This window comes from Lepisosteus platostomus, chromosome 3 (genome assembly GCF_059453375.1).
Source record: "Lepisosteus platostomus isolate fLepPlt1 chromosome 3, fLepPlt1.hap1, whole genome shotgun sequence".
NCBI classification, from domain to species: Eukaryota; Metazoa; Chordata; class Actinopteri; order Semionotiformes; family Lepisosteidae; genus Lepisosteus; species Lepisosteus platostomus.
The window spans coordinates 72,632,901-72,649,737 of NC_142613.1; the positions used below are offsets into that span (position 1 = coordinate 72,632,901).

At 42.2% G+C, this 16,837-nt stretch overlaps 1 protein-coding gene across 4 annotated transcripts in view; it reads left to right on the forward strand.

Moving 5' to 3' along the window:
* The window catches only part of LOC148675426 (ankyrin repeat domain-containing protein 6-like), a 54,376-nt gene that overhangs the window by 33,081 nt on the left and 4,458 nt on the right, over nucleotides 1-16,837 (forward strand). For 3 of the 4 annotated variants that reach the window (XM_088626761.1, XM_088626762.1, XM_088626763.1), the window contains 11 exons: nucleotides 2,428-2,700; nucleotides 6,774-6,872; nucleotides 8,338-8,436; nucleotides 9,697-9,795; nucleotides 10,412-10,510; nucleotides 12,138-12,236; nucleotides 12,635-12,733; nucleotides 13,846-13,923; nucleotides 14,745-14,849; nucleotides 15,470-15,586; nucleotides 15,896-16,072. In XM_088626761.1, the coding sequence (XP_088482887.1) occupies nucleotides 2,578-2,700; nucleotides 6,774-6,872; nucleotides 8,338-8,436; nucleotides 9,697-9,795; nucleotides 10,412-10,510; nucleotides 12,138-12,236; nucleotides 12,635-12,733; nucleotides 13,846-13,923; nucleotides 14,745-14,849; nucleotides 15,470-15,586; nucleotides 15,896-16,072 (1,194 nt within the window). In that variant the 5' untranslated portion in view covers nucleotides 2,428-2,577. Of the gene's footprint in view, nucleotides 1-2,427; nucleotides 2,701-6,773; nucleotides 6,873-7,483; nucleotides 7,824-8,337; nucleotides 8,437-9,696; nucleotides 9,796-10,411; nucleotides 10,511-12,137; nucleotides 12,237-12,634; nucleotides 12,734-13,845; nucleotides 13,924-14,744; nucleotides 14,850-15,469; nucleotides 15,587-15,895; nucleotides 16,073-16,837 lie in introns of those variants that run through there. The other variant, XM_088626760.1, reaches the window with a different exon arrangement.

Sequence of the window (16,837 nt, forward strand, 5' to 3'; positions counted from 1 at the left end):
TCTCCATTTCAAGCACAATAGTCACTGCTTCAGTTCAAAATACCAGACAACGCTGAAATGCGGTAAATATTATTTGCAAAACATTGAGTGATGGTGATTTTTTTAAGTCCTATATGAAAACTAAAAGTTTAAGTATCAATACTATTCCCATGCTTTTGTACTTCTGGAACCTAGTGATGAATTAAAGATTTGTACAAATAATCATTTTGCTAAGACATGTGCACTACTTAACACAAGAGAGGAGCAAGTCTGACCCCACTGAAGTGCAGTTTCCAGAATGTAGTTGATTTAGTGTTGTAAATGGTTCTTCTCCTTGCCTCCTCCACTCTGACAAAATGTCATGAAAGCCTACTGCACTTGAAGAGCTAGTATAGCTGAAAGCAGCTAATGGGAAAAGCTAACCTACTGTATTGCCTCTGCAATATGTAATAATGCATAATAAAATACTAACAAAAGGCATTCTTAATAAGTGTTAGGCACACCTAGGCATCTCAGAGCACTTTTCCAGCTTCACTGTAATTCTATTTAATTGCAGAGTGCAGTGATTTGAATACTGTGGTTTATCATTCTCTCCTGTATATATATAGCGATGCACAATAAAAATACAACTGCCTACTGTAGGTATTACAAAAGCTGGTTATTATAATGGTCACATGATATTATTTTCATTTTAAATAGCAGGCTTGTCTTGTTAATTGAGTTTTCCTTAGGATAACAAAATGCTGAGCTCAAAATTCTGAGATGTTGGTTAAAGTTACAGCTCTTAACATCAGGGAATATAATAAAAAGAAAATTCCTCAATATATTAAACTGACAAACCTGGCAGACACTTTTATATTGCCAGAACTATAAAAATGTGTTTCTAATTGAGTACTACTCATAAAACGTTTTTCTGAAAATTGACATTTAAGTTGAGTTAAAATGGCAAGAATTTGTTAATTAAGAATATGTAAATACAGTCATTGAAGAAACCTGCTTTTAGTTAAAACAAGAACAGCAAACGGTCATGTCCATATCCTGCAGGCATAATCCATGTCATGGTTGCTGGCTGCATTACTGTCAGAAGATGTTCTGTTTAAACAATCAGCAGACCAATCCACAGAAAACCGGCTCTGACTGACAGGCCATGTCCTGAGAATGAGAGGATTATCACACTATCACATCCAACCTGTCCATCTGTGTGTCAGAGGAAAGAACCTGCACAGCAGCAGAATGGCGGTAGCTCCCAGTCTGCATGAAAATGATCGTCCTGGGGATTACACAGCTGAGAGACAGACTGAGAGGCATCTCATGTGGGTCAGGGCATGTGAAATGATAGACCTGGTGGAACACAGATATGGAGCGATGGTGGTCAGCACTATCCTGATTGTTGCGTAGGTCACACTGATCAGTGGGTAGTGAATGTGTGGTGATGTGAGGAGGAGTTCCTTTAACACAGAGATCTACATCTTTGCTGCAAATTGATTTTTTTTCCCAGCCGTCAATAAATTGACAAAGTGCTTCTTCAGTCAGCAGTGATAATAAAGATGATAGCAGTTTAGAGATTCACAGAATGAACCATTTTATTGCATCCCCTCTTATTACTGAAGCTTCTTCTCCACTAGGAATAGGACTGGAGTCTTTGCAATATTTTCCTTTTATGGAAATGCAACAATTCTGTTTTTATTTAGTTTTGTTTTAATATCATGAACTTTTTAACTCCATCCCTCCTAAAACACTGAAGGAAAGAAAGATGTCTACACAAAGTGCCTTGCGATGCTTTTGTCGCTGTCTTGGAACAAGCAGAAGTGTATGTCACTTCACTGCACACTTGAGCATGCGCAGGAAGCATGTGCCTTCACCACCTAAATCGTTGGCCATCTTTCAGTTTGGACAGTCAGTCTGCTCTTTACCTGCTGGTTTTGAACGCTGGCATGACTCGTGTTTGTCAAGGGGGAGGCTTTGGAAAAGCCAGTGTCTTCCGGCGAGTCACCTGCCCTGTGGTTCCAGGTGTCATCACTCAGCGCAGCCTGGCTGGGCCACAGAGAGGACTCCATCCTGCTGTGTTGAGCAAAAACACTTGCACCTGCTTGTTTGGGGATTTCACTACGTCTTGGAAAGTGGTTCTAGAAGAGTACAGCTGTGCAGTCATTTATACCGCTGGTCTTGCAGAACTGGCTGCGCTCCACCCCAGGCCAGAGCTGACTTGGGCTCGCTTAGAATGGGTAGTGTGTCTGCCTTTGTTTTTAATAATTAAATCACGGCCTTCGACTTAATCCTGTGTGTACTCGCAATGTTTGACTTGAGCAACATAATTGAAAATAGAATACCTCTTGTAAGGCGGTGAATGTCAACACTTATCTGACAAGCCTCATTGTAAATATAAGTATTCTGTGCATGTCTAGGCCTAGAAACTCGCTGACGCTGTCATTTCCTTTTTTATTGCAGAGCTAAAAGATGACATGAAGAGAGGAGCCCTGACGCGCAGCAGGACAAGGCTCTGGGATGAAAATGCTGTAACTAGACTTCCTGTGGCTGCCCTGGAGGGACACGTCGTGCCTACCAGTTGCTCTGGAGACATCACAACTCTTCTGATTCATGAGCCAGCAGGATGCTGCGGTCCATGTGCTTTCAGAACGGCTCCTCGTAGCAGCGTACAAAGGCCAGGCGGATGATGTGGTGCAGCTGATTAACAGGGGCGCAAAGGTAGCAGTTACAAAGGTAACTGGAAAAATGACAAAGTTTGTCAGTCCCTGAGATACGTGGAATACAGTCGAGTTGACAAACGTGAAGTTAAAAAGTGGCTGCATGAGACAGGATTACTCAGATTGTGTTTGTGAGTTAGTATGCGTCTTTGGCCATGTACATACTTGTAAAACACGCAGCAGTTTGGTTAAACATTGCTCCTGCAATTCAACATCTAACACATTACTGATTAGAATTACTTCTGGAAATTTGTTTGGATGCTCTTATCAAAAGGAGCTCGCATTTGCGTCCCTCTGTTGTGCTGGGTATTTTACTGTAGCAATTGAGGTAACATACCTTGCTCACAGACAGGACAGCACTGTCGCTCCTGAGACTTGCAGCCATATCACCCTGCAACTCACAACTGGCAGCCCACTGAAGCTCAGCAGGTGTGAGCCTGGTCAGTACCTGGAGGGGAGACCTCCTGGGAAAAACTAAGGCTGCTGCTGGTAGAGGTGTTAGTGGGGCCAGCAGGGGGCGCTCACCCTGTGGTCTGTGTGGGTCCTAATGCCCCAGTATAGTGATGGGGACACTATACTGTAAACAGGCGCCGTCCTTCGGATGAGACGTAAAACCAAGGTCCTGACTCTGTGGTCAATAAAAATCCCAAATTTCCCATTGGCCTTTACCAGTCATGGCCTCCTAATAATCCCCATCTCTGAACTGGCTTCATCACTCTGCTCTCCTCCCCACTGATAGCTGGTGTGTGGTGAGTGTACTGGTGCACTATGGCTGTCATCACATCATCCAGGTGTTGCTGCACACTGGTGGTGGTGGAGGAGAGTCCCCATTACCTGTAAAGCGCTTTGAGTGGAGTGTCCAGAAAAGCGCTATATAAGTGTAAGCAATTATTATTATTATTATTATTATTATTATTATTATTATTATTGTTATTATTATCATTACTTGAGCACACAGCCTTCCAGATACTGTACAAGTCCAGAGCCCTAACCCCTGCTCCCCCACTGCGGATATATAGAAAGGTAACTAATATTACACTGGGCTGAGCTTTGACTTTGGCTTTGTTGTGGGTGGAGATTGTTTTAATGGAAGACACGTAAGAGTGAGCAAGGCAAAGACAGTCCGGAACTGCATGTGAGAATGTAATCCTTTTAACTGCACAGTCCTCTATTCCTCTAGTGCAGAATTGTTGGAGCTGGAGGTACAGCCCTTCAAAGTTATAGGAGTATATCTCAGGGCTGTTTACAGTATATCTCATTGCAAGTATTTTGGCTGATAGTCTGTCTATACAGAGCTGAGAGTACATAATTTTAGTTTAATAAAATCCAGATGAATTACTAGCAGGATAATTATTGGGTTGGTATGCAATAATTAGGTTTTGCCAGGGCAGTAAACACACAGTGTATCTCTAAATAAAACACATACAGTAGGTCCGCAGTCTCTGAGAGCACCAGTCATAAATATACAGGCTGTCACTCCAGAGCAACTGGGTAATACACACGCCTTAGGTCATGTACTGGGTTACAAACTGCATGTCTGAAGCTGGGGCTTCTTCATTCAGGTTTTGTAGGAAAGCTTTAAACAGATATTGGCAAAATGCTTTTTTCGGTAGTAGATATTTGAAATGTTAAATTGAAGACACCATGAAACAGAATGGTACATTTGCAAGAATTGAAAAATTCCATAAACAAATCTAAAGAAAATAACACATTGTTGCTATGGGAATTGCAGACTGAAGCATTACCATAGTTAATAGTATCACACTATTTTTTGATTAATTTATTTTGTGTATTTAATTTTTTACGCAAGAACAGAGAAACCACATTTTCTTGACATTAGAAAGCCTGATTGAATACTCTGTAAAGTGAAAGTTAAAAGCAGTTACTAATAGTAAGAGACCTTACTATTGTTTCATTTGAAGCGGAAATTGTAATTCTGTTTCATCAGGTTAAAAATAATAAAGATTTACAGGATTATTTTTACAGAGATTATATGCCGAACGTTACCGGGTCTCATTCCAGGTTGTTCAGCAGTCTTTACTTGATTAAGAGAAGTAGTTTTCTGAATAATGATCATTTGATCGACCCCTTTAATGTTCACTTTTTTGTTCTAATATAGACATTTTTTTTTTGTTCTGAGGGTGATTTCATCTTTCTTCTTTCTGCATCTGCTCCTGAATCCTCTGAGGTTGTCTGCATTTAGCAGTGAAACAGTTTTTCATCGTAGAATGCAAGTGTTGATCTTGGGTAGCATAGTGCCGCAGTGTTTAGCATTGCCACCTAGCAGCACACGGGCCCTGGGTTCAATTCACAGAGTGACTGCTGTGTGGAGCTTGTACGTTCTCGCCATGTTCGCACAGGTTTCCTCCAGGTGCTCCAGTTTCCTCCCACAGTGCCAGATTATTGGCTTCTGGGAACATTGGCCCTGGTGGGAGTGTGTGTCTGTGTGTACCCTACAGTGGACTGCTGTGCCATCCAGGCCGTATCCTGCCTTGTATCTGTTGCTTGCTGGGCTAGGCCCTGTCTCCCAGGTGACCCTTACTGGATAAAGCCAATCGAAAACGGAGGGGTGGATGAAGTGTTGAAGCTGAGCTTTAATTTCACTTTTGGAGTGAAAGATTAAAAAATGGGATCAGAAAGAAAAGAAGACATGGGCTCCTAGACACAGACAGTGAGGTTAGGAACGTTTAACCCAAGACGTGAACCACAAAAGTACAATGAACACCAGACAAAGCGAGCCCTTACTGGTTGCCTAGAGACCACGGGCTCCTATTCTGAGCAGAGTTACCTGAAATGTGGCTTTGGCCTCTCTCCAGGCTTAGATGAAATGTAACTCTCCTCACTGATGCCCTGCCAGCCATTCATTACCACATCCATTAAAGCCAATTATTACAGCTTTCGGATACCGCTTGACATTAAAAGCGATAAGTTAACTGTTTTATGTCATCTCATAAGAAATGTTTTTAAAAATCTGTTTCCGTTTAGCTTTGACAGCTGAGCTATTATTACCTTGTACTAAATAGAACGGGTGATTAAATATTGCTGCCGGCTGTGCATTTCTGGAAACTAATGATGAAAGTGACAGGCCTGGACTAAGACTTTATTTTCCATTGTATTTGAAAGAGCTAACAATTAGTTGTCTCAAGTCTCTTAATGAATCTTGACTTTACCAAAACTGAAAGATTATTCATTTGGACATAGGAATAAAATAAGCCACTGGAGTCGGGACCTTTATAGTGTAGGACTTTCTGATTGTGCAATAACTGTAATTCATAAGAAATGTATGTCCTTTCATGCAAAAAGTGTATGTATGATAAAATAATTGTGCTTTGGAAATATGAAGTATCTTAAGTATCTAATTTAAGCTGGAGTGTTTAAGGATATTAGTGAATCATACTAATTCTGTTATACAAAACTTATACAATACGAGATGCGCATTTAAAAAAGAAATAGAAGTTTAACTCTAGACTGATCAAAGCTGTGTGGAATCTAAAGGAACAGTTTCAGAATGTCCATGTGAGTAACTTCCACAGGAACAGTGCGTTGTGATATACAGTACAGTAAGATGCACATCATTTGTGGTTGATAAAAAATGGAAGGTTAAATATGTACAGTAAGAATGTACTTGTGTGTTATGGTAAACAGGGTAAGTGTTCAGTTTCAGTTTAATCTCTAAGACTCTTCAACCTTTAGCTTTCTTCTGCAGGTATAATACATGAAAAAAATGCTCTGGCAGGTTTTGCAATATTCCTTTTTTCTCTCTGTTGCCCTCTGTACTATCTTTTTTTTCCCTGTGCATGCAATTAATAATAATCCTTTTCTTAACCATTCTTCAGCTTATCATCTAGCTATAAAGCAGTACAGTATAGGCATATTGAGTTCAATACTTTATTTTAAAACAAATTTTGAAGACCAATTATTTGTCTTGCTTTTTTGCTGAATACCTGTATTTTTGGGGGCCACTGCCCCGGCTGGTTATTTAGCTGTGTTGTGACTGTGAGTGACCGTCTGCCCTGAAGGTCCTGTATTGTTATTGAAATCAGCCGGCGCCTGTCACATGATGGACTTGCATGTCTTCTCTGTTGATAGTACGGCCGCACTCCACTGCACCTGGCTTCCTACAAGGGTCACGTTGAGGTCGTCCGCATTCTGCTGAAGGCAGGCTGTGATCTCGACATTCAGGATGATGTAAGTACTCCCAGTGTGAGTCTGCTATGAGTGCTGACGGACTTCGTCTTCTGCCACTGCTCCTCGTCCTCTGTTTTTACTGACTGTTGGACATAACCCCCCTTTCTACCGTGTCTTTGGGTTAACCATCCAATATTGATCCACTCTAGCGCTGGAGATACCGAGATACTGTTCCTACGCTATGCGTTTTTACTTTAATGAAACAGGTGCAAAGATTTTAAGGTTACCGCCTGATCTGCTCTCCCACACGCTTTTTAATATATTATCAGGAGTGAGTGCTTTACCCTTTCTTCTTTAATATTTTCCTTTCGGTTCAACACACCAGTGATAAAACCAGTCCTGTACGTCTACTTTTTGGACTTTTTACTAGCAGTAAAGATACCAGTCTTTAAAGGTGGAAGTGACACATTTTTCATTGGATCATGGAAGAATTACAGGCCAGGTGTTAACTAATTATCTTCTGGTTTTGTGTAACTATTATGTCAGTTTATCTTGGGGGGGGGGTTATTAGTTTGCTGCTTGAAAATCTGAAATGTGGGGTTAATTTGCATGATGGGGTTAACACAAAGAAGTTGGCTGGTAAATATAATTGTAATTTGATTTTCCTGCAGATGCTTCTTAGAGAGTCTTAGAGAAACTATTGCTAGTAGAAGAATGACCTCCAGTGGCCTAGAGTGGGATTATTTTGACTGCCAGCTAGATGAAGCCAGCTCTCTGGTGCACATGCCCGCTGGGCACATGCTTTCCTTGGCACCAGCGCATGCCAGAGCCTACCACACCTGCAGAACCACATCTGACGGGTCACTGAGCTCTCAGACAGCCCATACCAGTTCCTCAGAGGTAGCCAAGGACACATTTGCCATGGTGAACAGAAACAAGGAAGAAAGTGCTAAGACAAAGCAGTGGAGAAAGGCTAGGAGGCAGCCTACAAGATCAGAGAAAGTGAAGGAGGTCAGAGCACTTATGCTAAGCCAGTAGATGAAAAAACATTCTCACATTCTCCTCTGGCTGCTCGGCTTCTGGTGAATGGGATGCCTTCTGTTTCTGCTGTAATTGTCACACAGGGGTGGAAATTTGCATGTTTGGGGTTCTCTCTACTCTAAAAATCAAATCTCATAAAGTGACTGTGACACACCTCTTTAACATCTACTACAACAGTAAAGAGGTACTTCCTGCCCACAGGAAACAGTGACCAAGCCATGTCTGCATTGCCTCACGAGCACAGATCTCATTTGATTTCCAGATTCCCCTTTTCCTCAGTTTTATTGGTGTTATTGGCTGAATGTGCTCATTAAAAATCTGTCTACCACTGGCTAATGTGTACGTCAATGCAAGATTTAAATGTCTCACATCCTTGTTTCTTTGGTTAGTATCTGATCAGTGTGGTAGAAGTGTACTGTTTCAAGACCTGCAGTCTTCTAGCGAGATGTCTTCATTCCCTTGCTTTCATTATGTGTTTCTTCAGGGTGACCAGACAGCTCTCCACCGGGCAGCAGTGGTGGGGAACACTGACATTATTTCAGCTCTCATCCAGGAAGGCTGTGCTCTGGACCGGCAAGACAAGGTAAGTCTCTCCACCGTCCGGAAGTTTAGCACCTGTACATCTATACACGAGTTTCAACACAGCTGCAATTGGGAATGAAATGGAGTGTTTTTCTTGGGGGCTGTCATGTTGTAATTTGGGATTACAGGGAAGACAATTTTGTTATTTTCTCCCAGTTATTTGCATACGTTACAAAAGTGCATTGCATTGCACTGAGACTTCTGCAGTGCGGTCTTGACTTTACTACTCTGGGACTAAGCAGTGCAAAGCAAATGGCCCTGAGAAAATGTGAACATTCACTATGGAAAACCACTTCTTCTGACTTTTCAATTTTAACGTAATTAAGTTCCATTATGTCAGCTTTTTATTCCTTTTTTCTGTTTTAAAAGTTCACTTGTGAAAACAAAAACAGTAAATGGAGTTTATAACACAATTTCGGGAGGGATGACAACAACCAAGCTCAATCGGACTCAGCTGTCAGTAATTAGCAAATCCTGACAATCCATTCCTCTCCCAAACGCTATAAATACCTACAGGATCCCTATCTTTCTCTCTTCCATGGCAGGGTAGGGTGGAGTGGTGGTTCTGTGGCTAAGGGTCTGTGCCTGTAGCTGGAAGGTTGCCGGTTCAAATCCTGCAGTAGAGAAATCCTACTCTGTTGGGCCCCTAAGCAAGGCCCTTAACCCCAACTGCTCTAGGGGCGCTGTATAAATGTCTGACCCCAAGTTTCTCTCCCTGTCTGTGTGTCTCATGGAGAGCAAGCTGGGGTACGTGAAAAGATGAATTCCTAATGTGAGAAATTGTATATGGCCAATAAAGTGATGTTATGTTATGTCTTGCATCCCACCTCTACCCCAGCTCCCCCTCTGGAGCTGCCCCTCGGTCACCCTGCAGGGGGGTCCTGGTCTCCTTGTCCTCTGGCCGGGAGGCCAGCCCTCAGCCAAGTGGGTTAAGCCACAATTTTGCTCCATGATACTTTATTCTTGGGTGTTTGTCATTCCTCGTGAACTGTTGTTAGTTCTTCTGATGTAAATTACCAGCCACCCGTATTATAAACCCAGGCAAATGAAAATGATGGCAGAGAAAATATGGGTAGAGAGATTGTGAAATCTCAAGTGCAGCTCCATCTGAAAAATCATGATTTTGAAGAAAATGGTCCAGATTTAGGACGGAAATAACTGTTCTACTGCTGTTTTCTGTGCTGTGCTGAGTGTTTAACTCCCCGTCATCGAGTTCCTCCAGCTGGAGCAGGTGATTCACAGTGTTCGCTGTGTCTTGCAGGATGGGAACACTGGTTTGCATGAAGTTTCTTGGCATGGATTCAGTCAGTCCGTCAAACTGCTGGTCAAAGCAGGGGCTAACATTCATGCAAAGAATAAGGTAAAGCAACCAATTCAGAAAGTTATATTGAAAAATCTATGAAAATAAAAAATGACCTGTAGCAGGTGCGCTGATGTTTTATTGAATAGATATGATGTCGATTAACACATTGCATCAGTAGGGTGCCCTACGGTAAAGGTCACAGGCTAGTATCCTGCGTAGGCTTTTGTTGGAAAGCAGTATAGTAATTTATGTGATTTAGTGTTTATGCAACAAAGCCACTTGAGTTTAACTATCAGTCCCAAATCATAAACTAATCAATATTATGCCAAAACCATTTCATCTACAGTATATTAAAATCATTTAGATTTTATACAGAAATATCCTTTGATTTTCTAAAAACATACATGGATCTGTAGTCGTGTGTTCTTGACGCTCACTATGCTGTTCTGTTCCCAGCAAACTTGTTCTGTGTTGAAACATGTCTGTGTTGGTGAATGAGGACAAAGTGTGAAATTGTTTTTGTTGGAATACAAGCTTCCTTCTAACCACGCAGTTGTCTGAACCTTGAAAAATATTTATGTACAGAAATATAGTTGAGCCTGAGAGCTACTTTACAAAAAAAAAAAACTGTGCCTACAGCTAATTTCTCAAACCCCGGTTTCTCTTCTGCAAGGCAGGGAATACAGCTTTACACCTGGCATGCCAGAATGGCCATGCCCAGAGCTGTCGGCTCTTGCTCCTGGGAGGATCCAGGCCAGACAGCAAGAACAACGTGAGTTTCAGGAAGGCCTGTGTCCGCACCGCCTGTCTCTCTGTTCCTCGGGTGTCACGCCGCTATCGATGAAGAGGATTTCCTTCGTGCTCCTGCGCTTCCCGGCCTCGGACACTGCACAGTACACCCCGTGCCTTGACAGAATCAAATGAGCACACACACAGTTACAGTATCGGCGCTGCTCATGACTCGTGATTATTCATATCGACATAGACAAGGTTACACTCTTATTTGGTACTGTATTTTATTCATGAGAAATAAGGAACTTCACACGGAGAGGCAGTAGATCAGTCTGTAATCAATACATCTTTACTGACAGACTGGAACAGCCCTCTTGAAAACCTGGAGGCAGCAAAGGAGCCTTAGATTATCAGTGCCTTGAGCGAAGGGTTCGTATTGCTGGAAGAAAAGTCTGGACCAGGCTGTACATTCATTCATTCGTCTGTTTTCAAACTCCCCCATCAGACTTTGGATGGGGGAGCCTGTTCCGGCAAGCAGCGGGCAGAGGGCAGGGTACACCCTGGAAGGGACGCCAGTCCTTCACAGGGCCGACACACACACACACACACACACACACACACACACACACACTCACAGCAGGGCCAGTTTCCCCAGAAGCCAGTTGACCCACCAGTATGTCTTTAGACCGTGGGAGGCTCCCAGAACACCCCAAGGAAACCCAGGCGAACATGGGGAGAGCGTTCAAATTTCACGCACACAGCACCCCAGGAATTGACAATGGGGCCCCAGCGCTGCGGGGCAGCACTGCTAACCACTGGGCTGCCCTGCCACACGGATATTATTACAGGAACAGCTTGTTCATTCTAAACAACCTTTATAGCTGTGAGTTTTTCAGTCTTCGGAGCTGTGAGATTTGCCCTGTGTAGCTATTGTAACACTCAGGAGGTGTGTTGGACCAAGAGGGACCTGAGCCCTTCAGCTGTTGCCATCTTCCACTGCCAGCACCTAACCTCCCTGCAGGTCCGGACCTGCTGGCTCCCAGGAATCTGACTGCCTTGAGCGCTGTCACACTTGGGGGCGTCTCTTACAGTATATAAAATGACACTTCAGGGCAGCGGAAAACATGACACATTCGTTTAACACGAGACATCTGTTTGATTGATTGAGATTCATTCCCCTAGGAAGCTGCTTTTATCAGACCGGCTTATCCTTGAGGCGTACGCTTACCAATGGCTTTCATTTTTCATCCTTATTCTGTTCCACAAGATTGCTGTTGGAATTTGGTTGCTGGATGCGTTTTCCATAAATTACAAATTCCTGTTAAATGCTGAATACGTCCATATTGAATTATTGTATGTAAAGGTTCATTCCATGCTGAAAGGGTGTGACACGAAGAAGGCTCCACAGCCAAAACCTTGTGTTTTCTTTCCTTCTCTTTTCAGCAGGGAATAAACCTTTACTTGTTCCTTTGCAGCCTATGCATGCTGACGCAGCTGCCTACTTGAACTACATATTTAATTTACTGCATTGCTACTGAAGGGAATCAATTTGCGGGACCCACGTCTGTGCCAACACTTCCAGGATGTAGTCGTTATTATTAATTAATAATAATGTACAGTAATTGTGAGAACTGGAGTGATGATCTAGATTATTCAATGTGTTTCAGGCAGGTGATACAAGTTTGCATGTTGCTGCCCGCTACAATCACGTGGCCATAATCCGAATTCTCCTGAGTGCTTTCTGTTCTGTGAACGACAAGAATCAGGTCAGTGCACACGCTGGACACATGGCGTTTATACCGTGTTTGTGATGCCTTTCATATCAGGAAAGTTCACTTCTGCTTTTCAGCAAGTGGCCAGCACATCACAAAAGACCATTTTGCGATGAACAGTTCTGCGTTGCACACAGTGCCTATGGATAATTCAAAATCCAATAGCTGTTCCGCTACATGTAATTTGAAATCTGTATGCTAAAACAGAACCTTCAGTTTGTGATCTGAAGAAAAGAAGTGATGGTCTTGATGGAATGGCAGGATATCAAATAGGAATGATTGAATATTTAGACCACTTTTGTCAGTTCTCTCCTGATCTTACTCTCATAGCTAATAATTCCATTATTTTTGCATATTGTTAACCGAAAATCAAATTGTCTATCTTTCAACAGGCAGGGGACACTCCACTTCATCTTGCTGCTTGTCTAAATCATAAAAAAACTGTAAGGCATCTCCTGGAAGCAGGGGCTGACTGTACCGTGCTGAACAATGTAAGCTGCTGCCCCTTACGTTGTCAATTGGCAATTCAAAACTAACAGCGACACAAAATTTGTATTACTTAATTAACTACTTTTATTATTTTATTTTTCATTAATTACTTAATTAAGTAATATTGTCCAGTAAGAAAGAAGAAAAGAATAGTATTTTTCTGGAAAAATGACATGTTGATCTAGCTCATATGTTTTTTTTTATATATACAAGTAAGAGGTTTAACAAAGCTATAGAAAATTAAATACAATACATTTTTAATATGAAGGGTTCATGATATTCCACTGGTGCCATAAAAGAATGTTTTGAGGGTGCGTCCTTAAGCCTTATGATACTGACTGCAGTGACTGCTTTTTATCTTGTGATGATTTGTTATGAACATAAATCTTACTTACCTTAGCTAATGTTTAATCCAAAAAAATAATGCTAAAAGTATCGTCTTCTTTAGTTTCACAAAATATTAATTCTGTGAATTGGTCTTGAATAAAAACAAAAACCTCTGTTATCATATGATTTCAAAACGTAAGTCTGTTCACTTTCGCAGGTTTTTACACAGACTATACAAACAGGGTTGTATAATAAATGAGAGGAAGTCTGTAAAACTGGATATACCGCAGTGTAGATTATTATAGTGAAACTGTGTAACCTCCAGGTGCAGAGGAGAGGAAAAGAATAAAAAAAGCTGGAAAAGGGAACATTGAGTGACTGTAATGATCAGCACTCTGGACTTGAATGTTCAGAATGAAATGCACTATATAAGAATAGAAATGATTAATTAAGTTTTGTTGTTTTTTAGTTTTTAATAAAGATTTATTGACTTCTTGGAAGGGAATTTCTATTTTGTTAGAGAATATATTTGATAAATGTATAAAACCTGTAGATATCATTATTTTAATCTTGGACTTTATGTCATTATGGTAAATGTTGAACATTTGCTTTACATTTTTAACAATATTTTTGTTGTTGCTTTTCTGTTATGCTATGTATTCTTTTATCAAACAGTATGAACAGTTTATAACAGCCAGGTCTATAAATTGAGGGGAATGGTGCGTACTATAAGGTTTGAAAGCTGTCTTCTCTTCCCGCACTGGTGTCGATGTTTTCCTGTATGCAGGCAGGTCAGACTGCGCTGGATCAGGCCAGAGAATATAATAACCCAGAAGTAGCTCTCCTCTTGGCCAAAGCTCCTCAGGTCAGTTGGGGGTCACGCTCTCAGAGAACAGACTATGTAGGAATGCTTACAAACGAACCGTTGGGCCCATATAGTCCATGTGATACTTGGTTAGCTACTGTACTTGTTGCAGGAATCTCATCCAGCTGTTTTTTGATGAAACCAGAGTACCGGCTTTATCAACAACATGGATAGGTAGCATGTTCTATTATTCTCAAGGCTCTTTTGCAGACAGTATATCTGATTTTGTGTGGTTTTAGAGTACTTACAACTTTCATTATAATCTGTTACACAAAGGAATCAGGGTTCTCTATTTTTCTGTGAAAATGGAAAACGTTGAATTGATTTTATAATAAAGTCTATCTGTGTTTCTGTTTCACAGAGTTTGTCAATCCAGGACTGGTGCTAAAACCCACAACTGCACCCAGTGCGTTACTGTTATTCCAGTGGTTTTATAATTAAACAGTAGAGCCAGTACAAGGAGGAACAGGCCAGACAAACAGCTTTGACATACTGTAAACATCTGAGTATCTGATGAGACCCCAAAGAACTGAATAGAAAAATAATTTAGGAAAATTTGCTCAGTATTCAAATGTATTGGCCTAGGAATGAGCAGCGTGTATACTGTATAACTGACCGGACAGAAGTCAGGCCTTTTCTTTCCTGGCTCTTGTCCTGTACTTCAGGAAGGCTATTTGGATGGGTGGCATTAGGCAGATGAGTTGTCTGGCGCGTTCTGATCTTATGGTGACCGAACCCCACCATTCAGCCCCCGTCGAAACAGAACCAGAGGTGTCCGACCAGGCAACTCTTGCCAGCTGACAGTTTGCTCTTCTGGACAGGTCCAAAGCTTTAATCGTGGGAGGAGTGTGAGGAAGAGAAGAGAGAAGTTAAAAGAAGAACGACGGGCACAGTCCGTCCCTAGAGACGAAATGCTGCCGAGCAAGGCAAGTGAAGTCAGCCTTCTTCAGAACAGACTAAACTTATGGTTTAAACACACTTTGAAATAAAATAGATTTTACCAAGCAGTTGAGGGTAAGAATATATCTGCAAGAGGTCTCATGGTACATGGATGTGTATTTTGAGCCCTCATTTACAACGGGTTGTCTGATGAAAACATACGCATCCACTTCCACACAAATACGTATGTGGTCTTCAGCTGAAGTGTAACCTTGAGCTTTCACAGGACCACGGAGAATCGCTGAAGTCCATTGGCAGCTCAGCACTGTTATAAAAAGCCCTGCAACAGGTTTCTTAATGTACTACAATGTCCAGTTTAATTTTTACTGTTATATAGTAGTAAGGCTAATATTCCTTATACTCCACAAGTATTCCTATTAGTAAAAATACATCCGCTTGTTATACTTTAAGAAAAAAACATTTTGGGAAACTAAACCTTAATCCATCGTCTTATTACATTTGAATGAACTCAGTGTGGCTGCTGTGTGATGTTCGTTCCTCTTAGTGGTGGTGCTTCTTTTATGCCAACCTCGTTAATATCAAGCGAGCTCCGTGCAGGGCCGCATTCTCCGTGCTGACCCCTTCAGCGTCCTGTGCCTTTGAACAGGGGAGCGTGTCTGTGGCAGACGATACGCCCAGCAGCGACCAGCCACCCCAAAGAGGGGGGGAGAACCAGAGGAAAATCTCTTCCAAGAAAGACCGGAAAAAAAAGAACAAGGAAAAGGTACAGTATACCGGCGCTGGAATCAGAAAGGGGGTCTTTGCCAATAAAAGCTCTGCTGGGCTTCTGTGATCTTTCGGCACTTGGGATATGGATTAGACCTGCTTACCTTTGAAATACGCACCGGAGGTGTTTGGAATTCTGTCCGTAATGCAGTATCTTTGTCTTTACCCACTTTAGTTTTCTTTATTTCCAGTTCCTGTTCTTCATGTTCTGCCGCTCTCGGTTTCTCACGTGCTGTAGTTTGGCAGGGGCCCGGTAGCTCTCTGGTGCTCTGCTGGAGTCCTCCTCTGCTGCTTGTGTCTCCTGCAGCCCTCGCTGTCGGACCCCCTGTCGAAGACAGACACCCAGCGCCGCGAGGGCAGTGGCAAGAAGAGAAGCAAGCTGCACAGCTCTTCGCCTGCGGCCCCACAGCCTCCTCTTCCTCACAGCTACAAGGCCTACCAGCTGTACACTCTCTACCGGGGCGAGGACGGCAAGATCATGCAGGTGCGCGCCGCTCTGTGCAAGAAGCGACAACGTAGACGGTTTCTGGGTTTGCCGTATACAGAGGGTTCCCGTTATGTCACCCCAATATTCGACTTTGGCTTATACAACACCAGTTAAATTTCCATCCGGTTGCAAATGGCTTCTTCCAGTTCAGGGCTGTGAGAGACCTGGAGCCTGTCCCGGCAAGCTACTGGCACAAGCCAGGGTACGCCCCGGATGGGACGTCAGTTTATCTTAGGTCAATTAATTAAGGAAACTAAATTCGTTACACACCTGCACTGCACAGATTTCAAGGCTCCAGACGGCGGCCGGGCGACTTTCGTGTAGTCTGGGCTGCAGGCCTTGTGGTGCGGTGTGAGGCAAACCTCAGGCCTTTGTGTTGACCTCCCGACTGTCTGGACGTTTTGAAGGGAATGCATCACGAGCACACACCTATATTCCTGATACATTTATGTGGCTCTGTAACCATGGCTGGGACATCAAGTGTTGGTGCAAAGTTAAGTGCTATTAGCAAGAGGCAACGTGTAAGTGGGAGTCTTGCGGTGAAAAAAGACATGATAAAGCACATCAGAAATGGTGAATAAAATACGAACAATAATAACATACTTGTCTTATGTATTTCTGTTGAATATTTTTAAGGTTTATAGGTACATTATGTAAATACATGTGTATGAACTATATATGTAATATTATTTATTCCCCTTTTTTCCTGTACTTAGCAATACTTAGGAATGTAAGTTACTGTATAATAGGGACCCTCTTTAC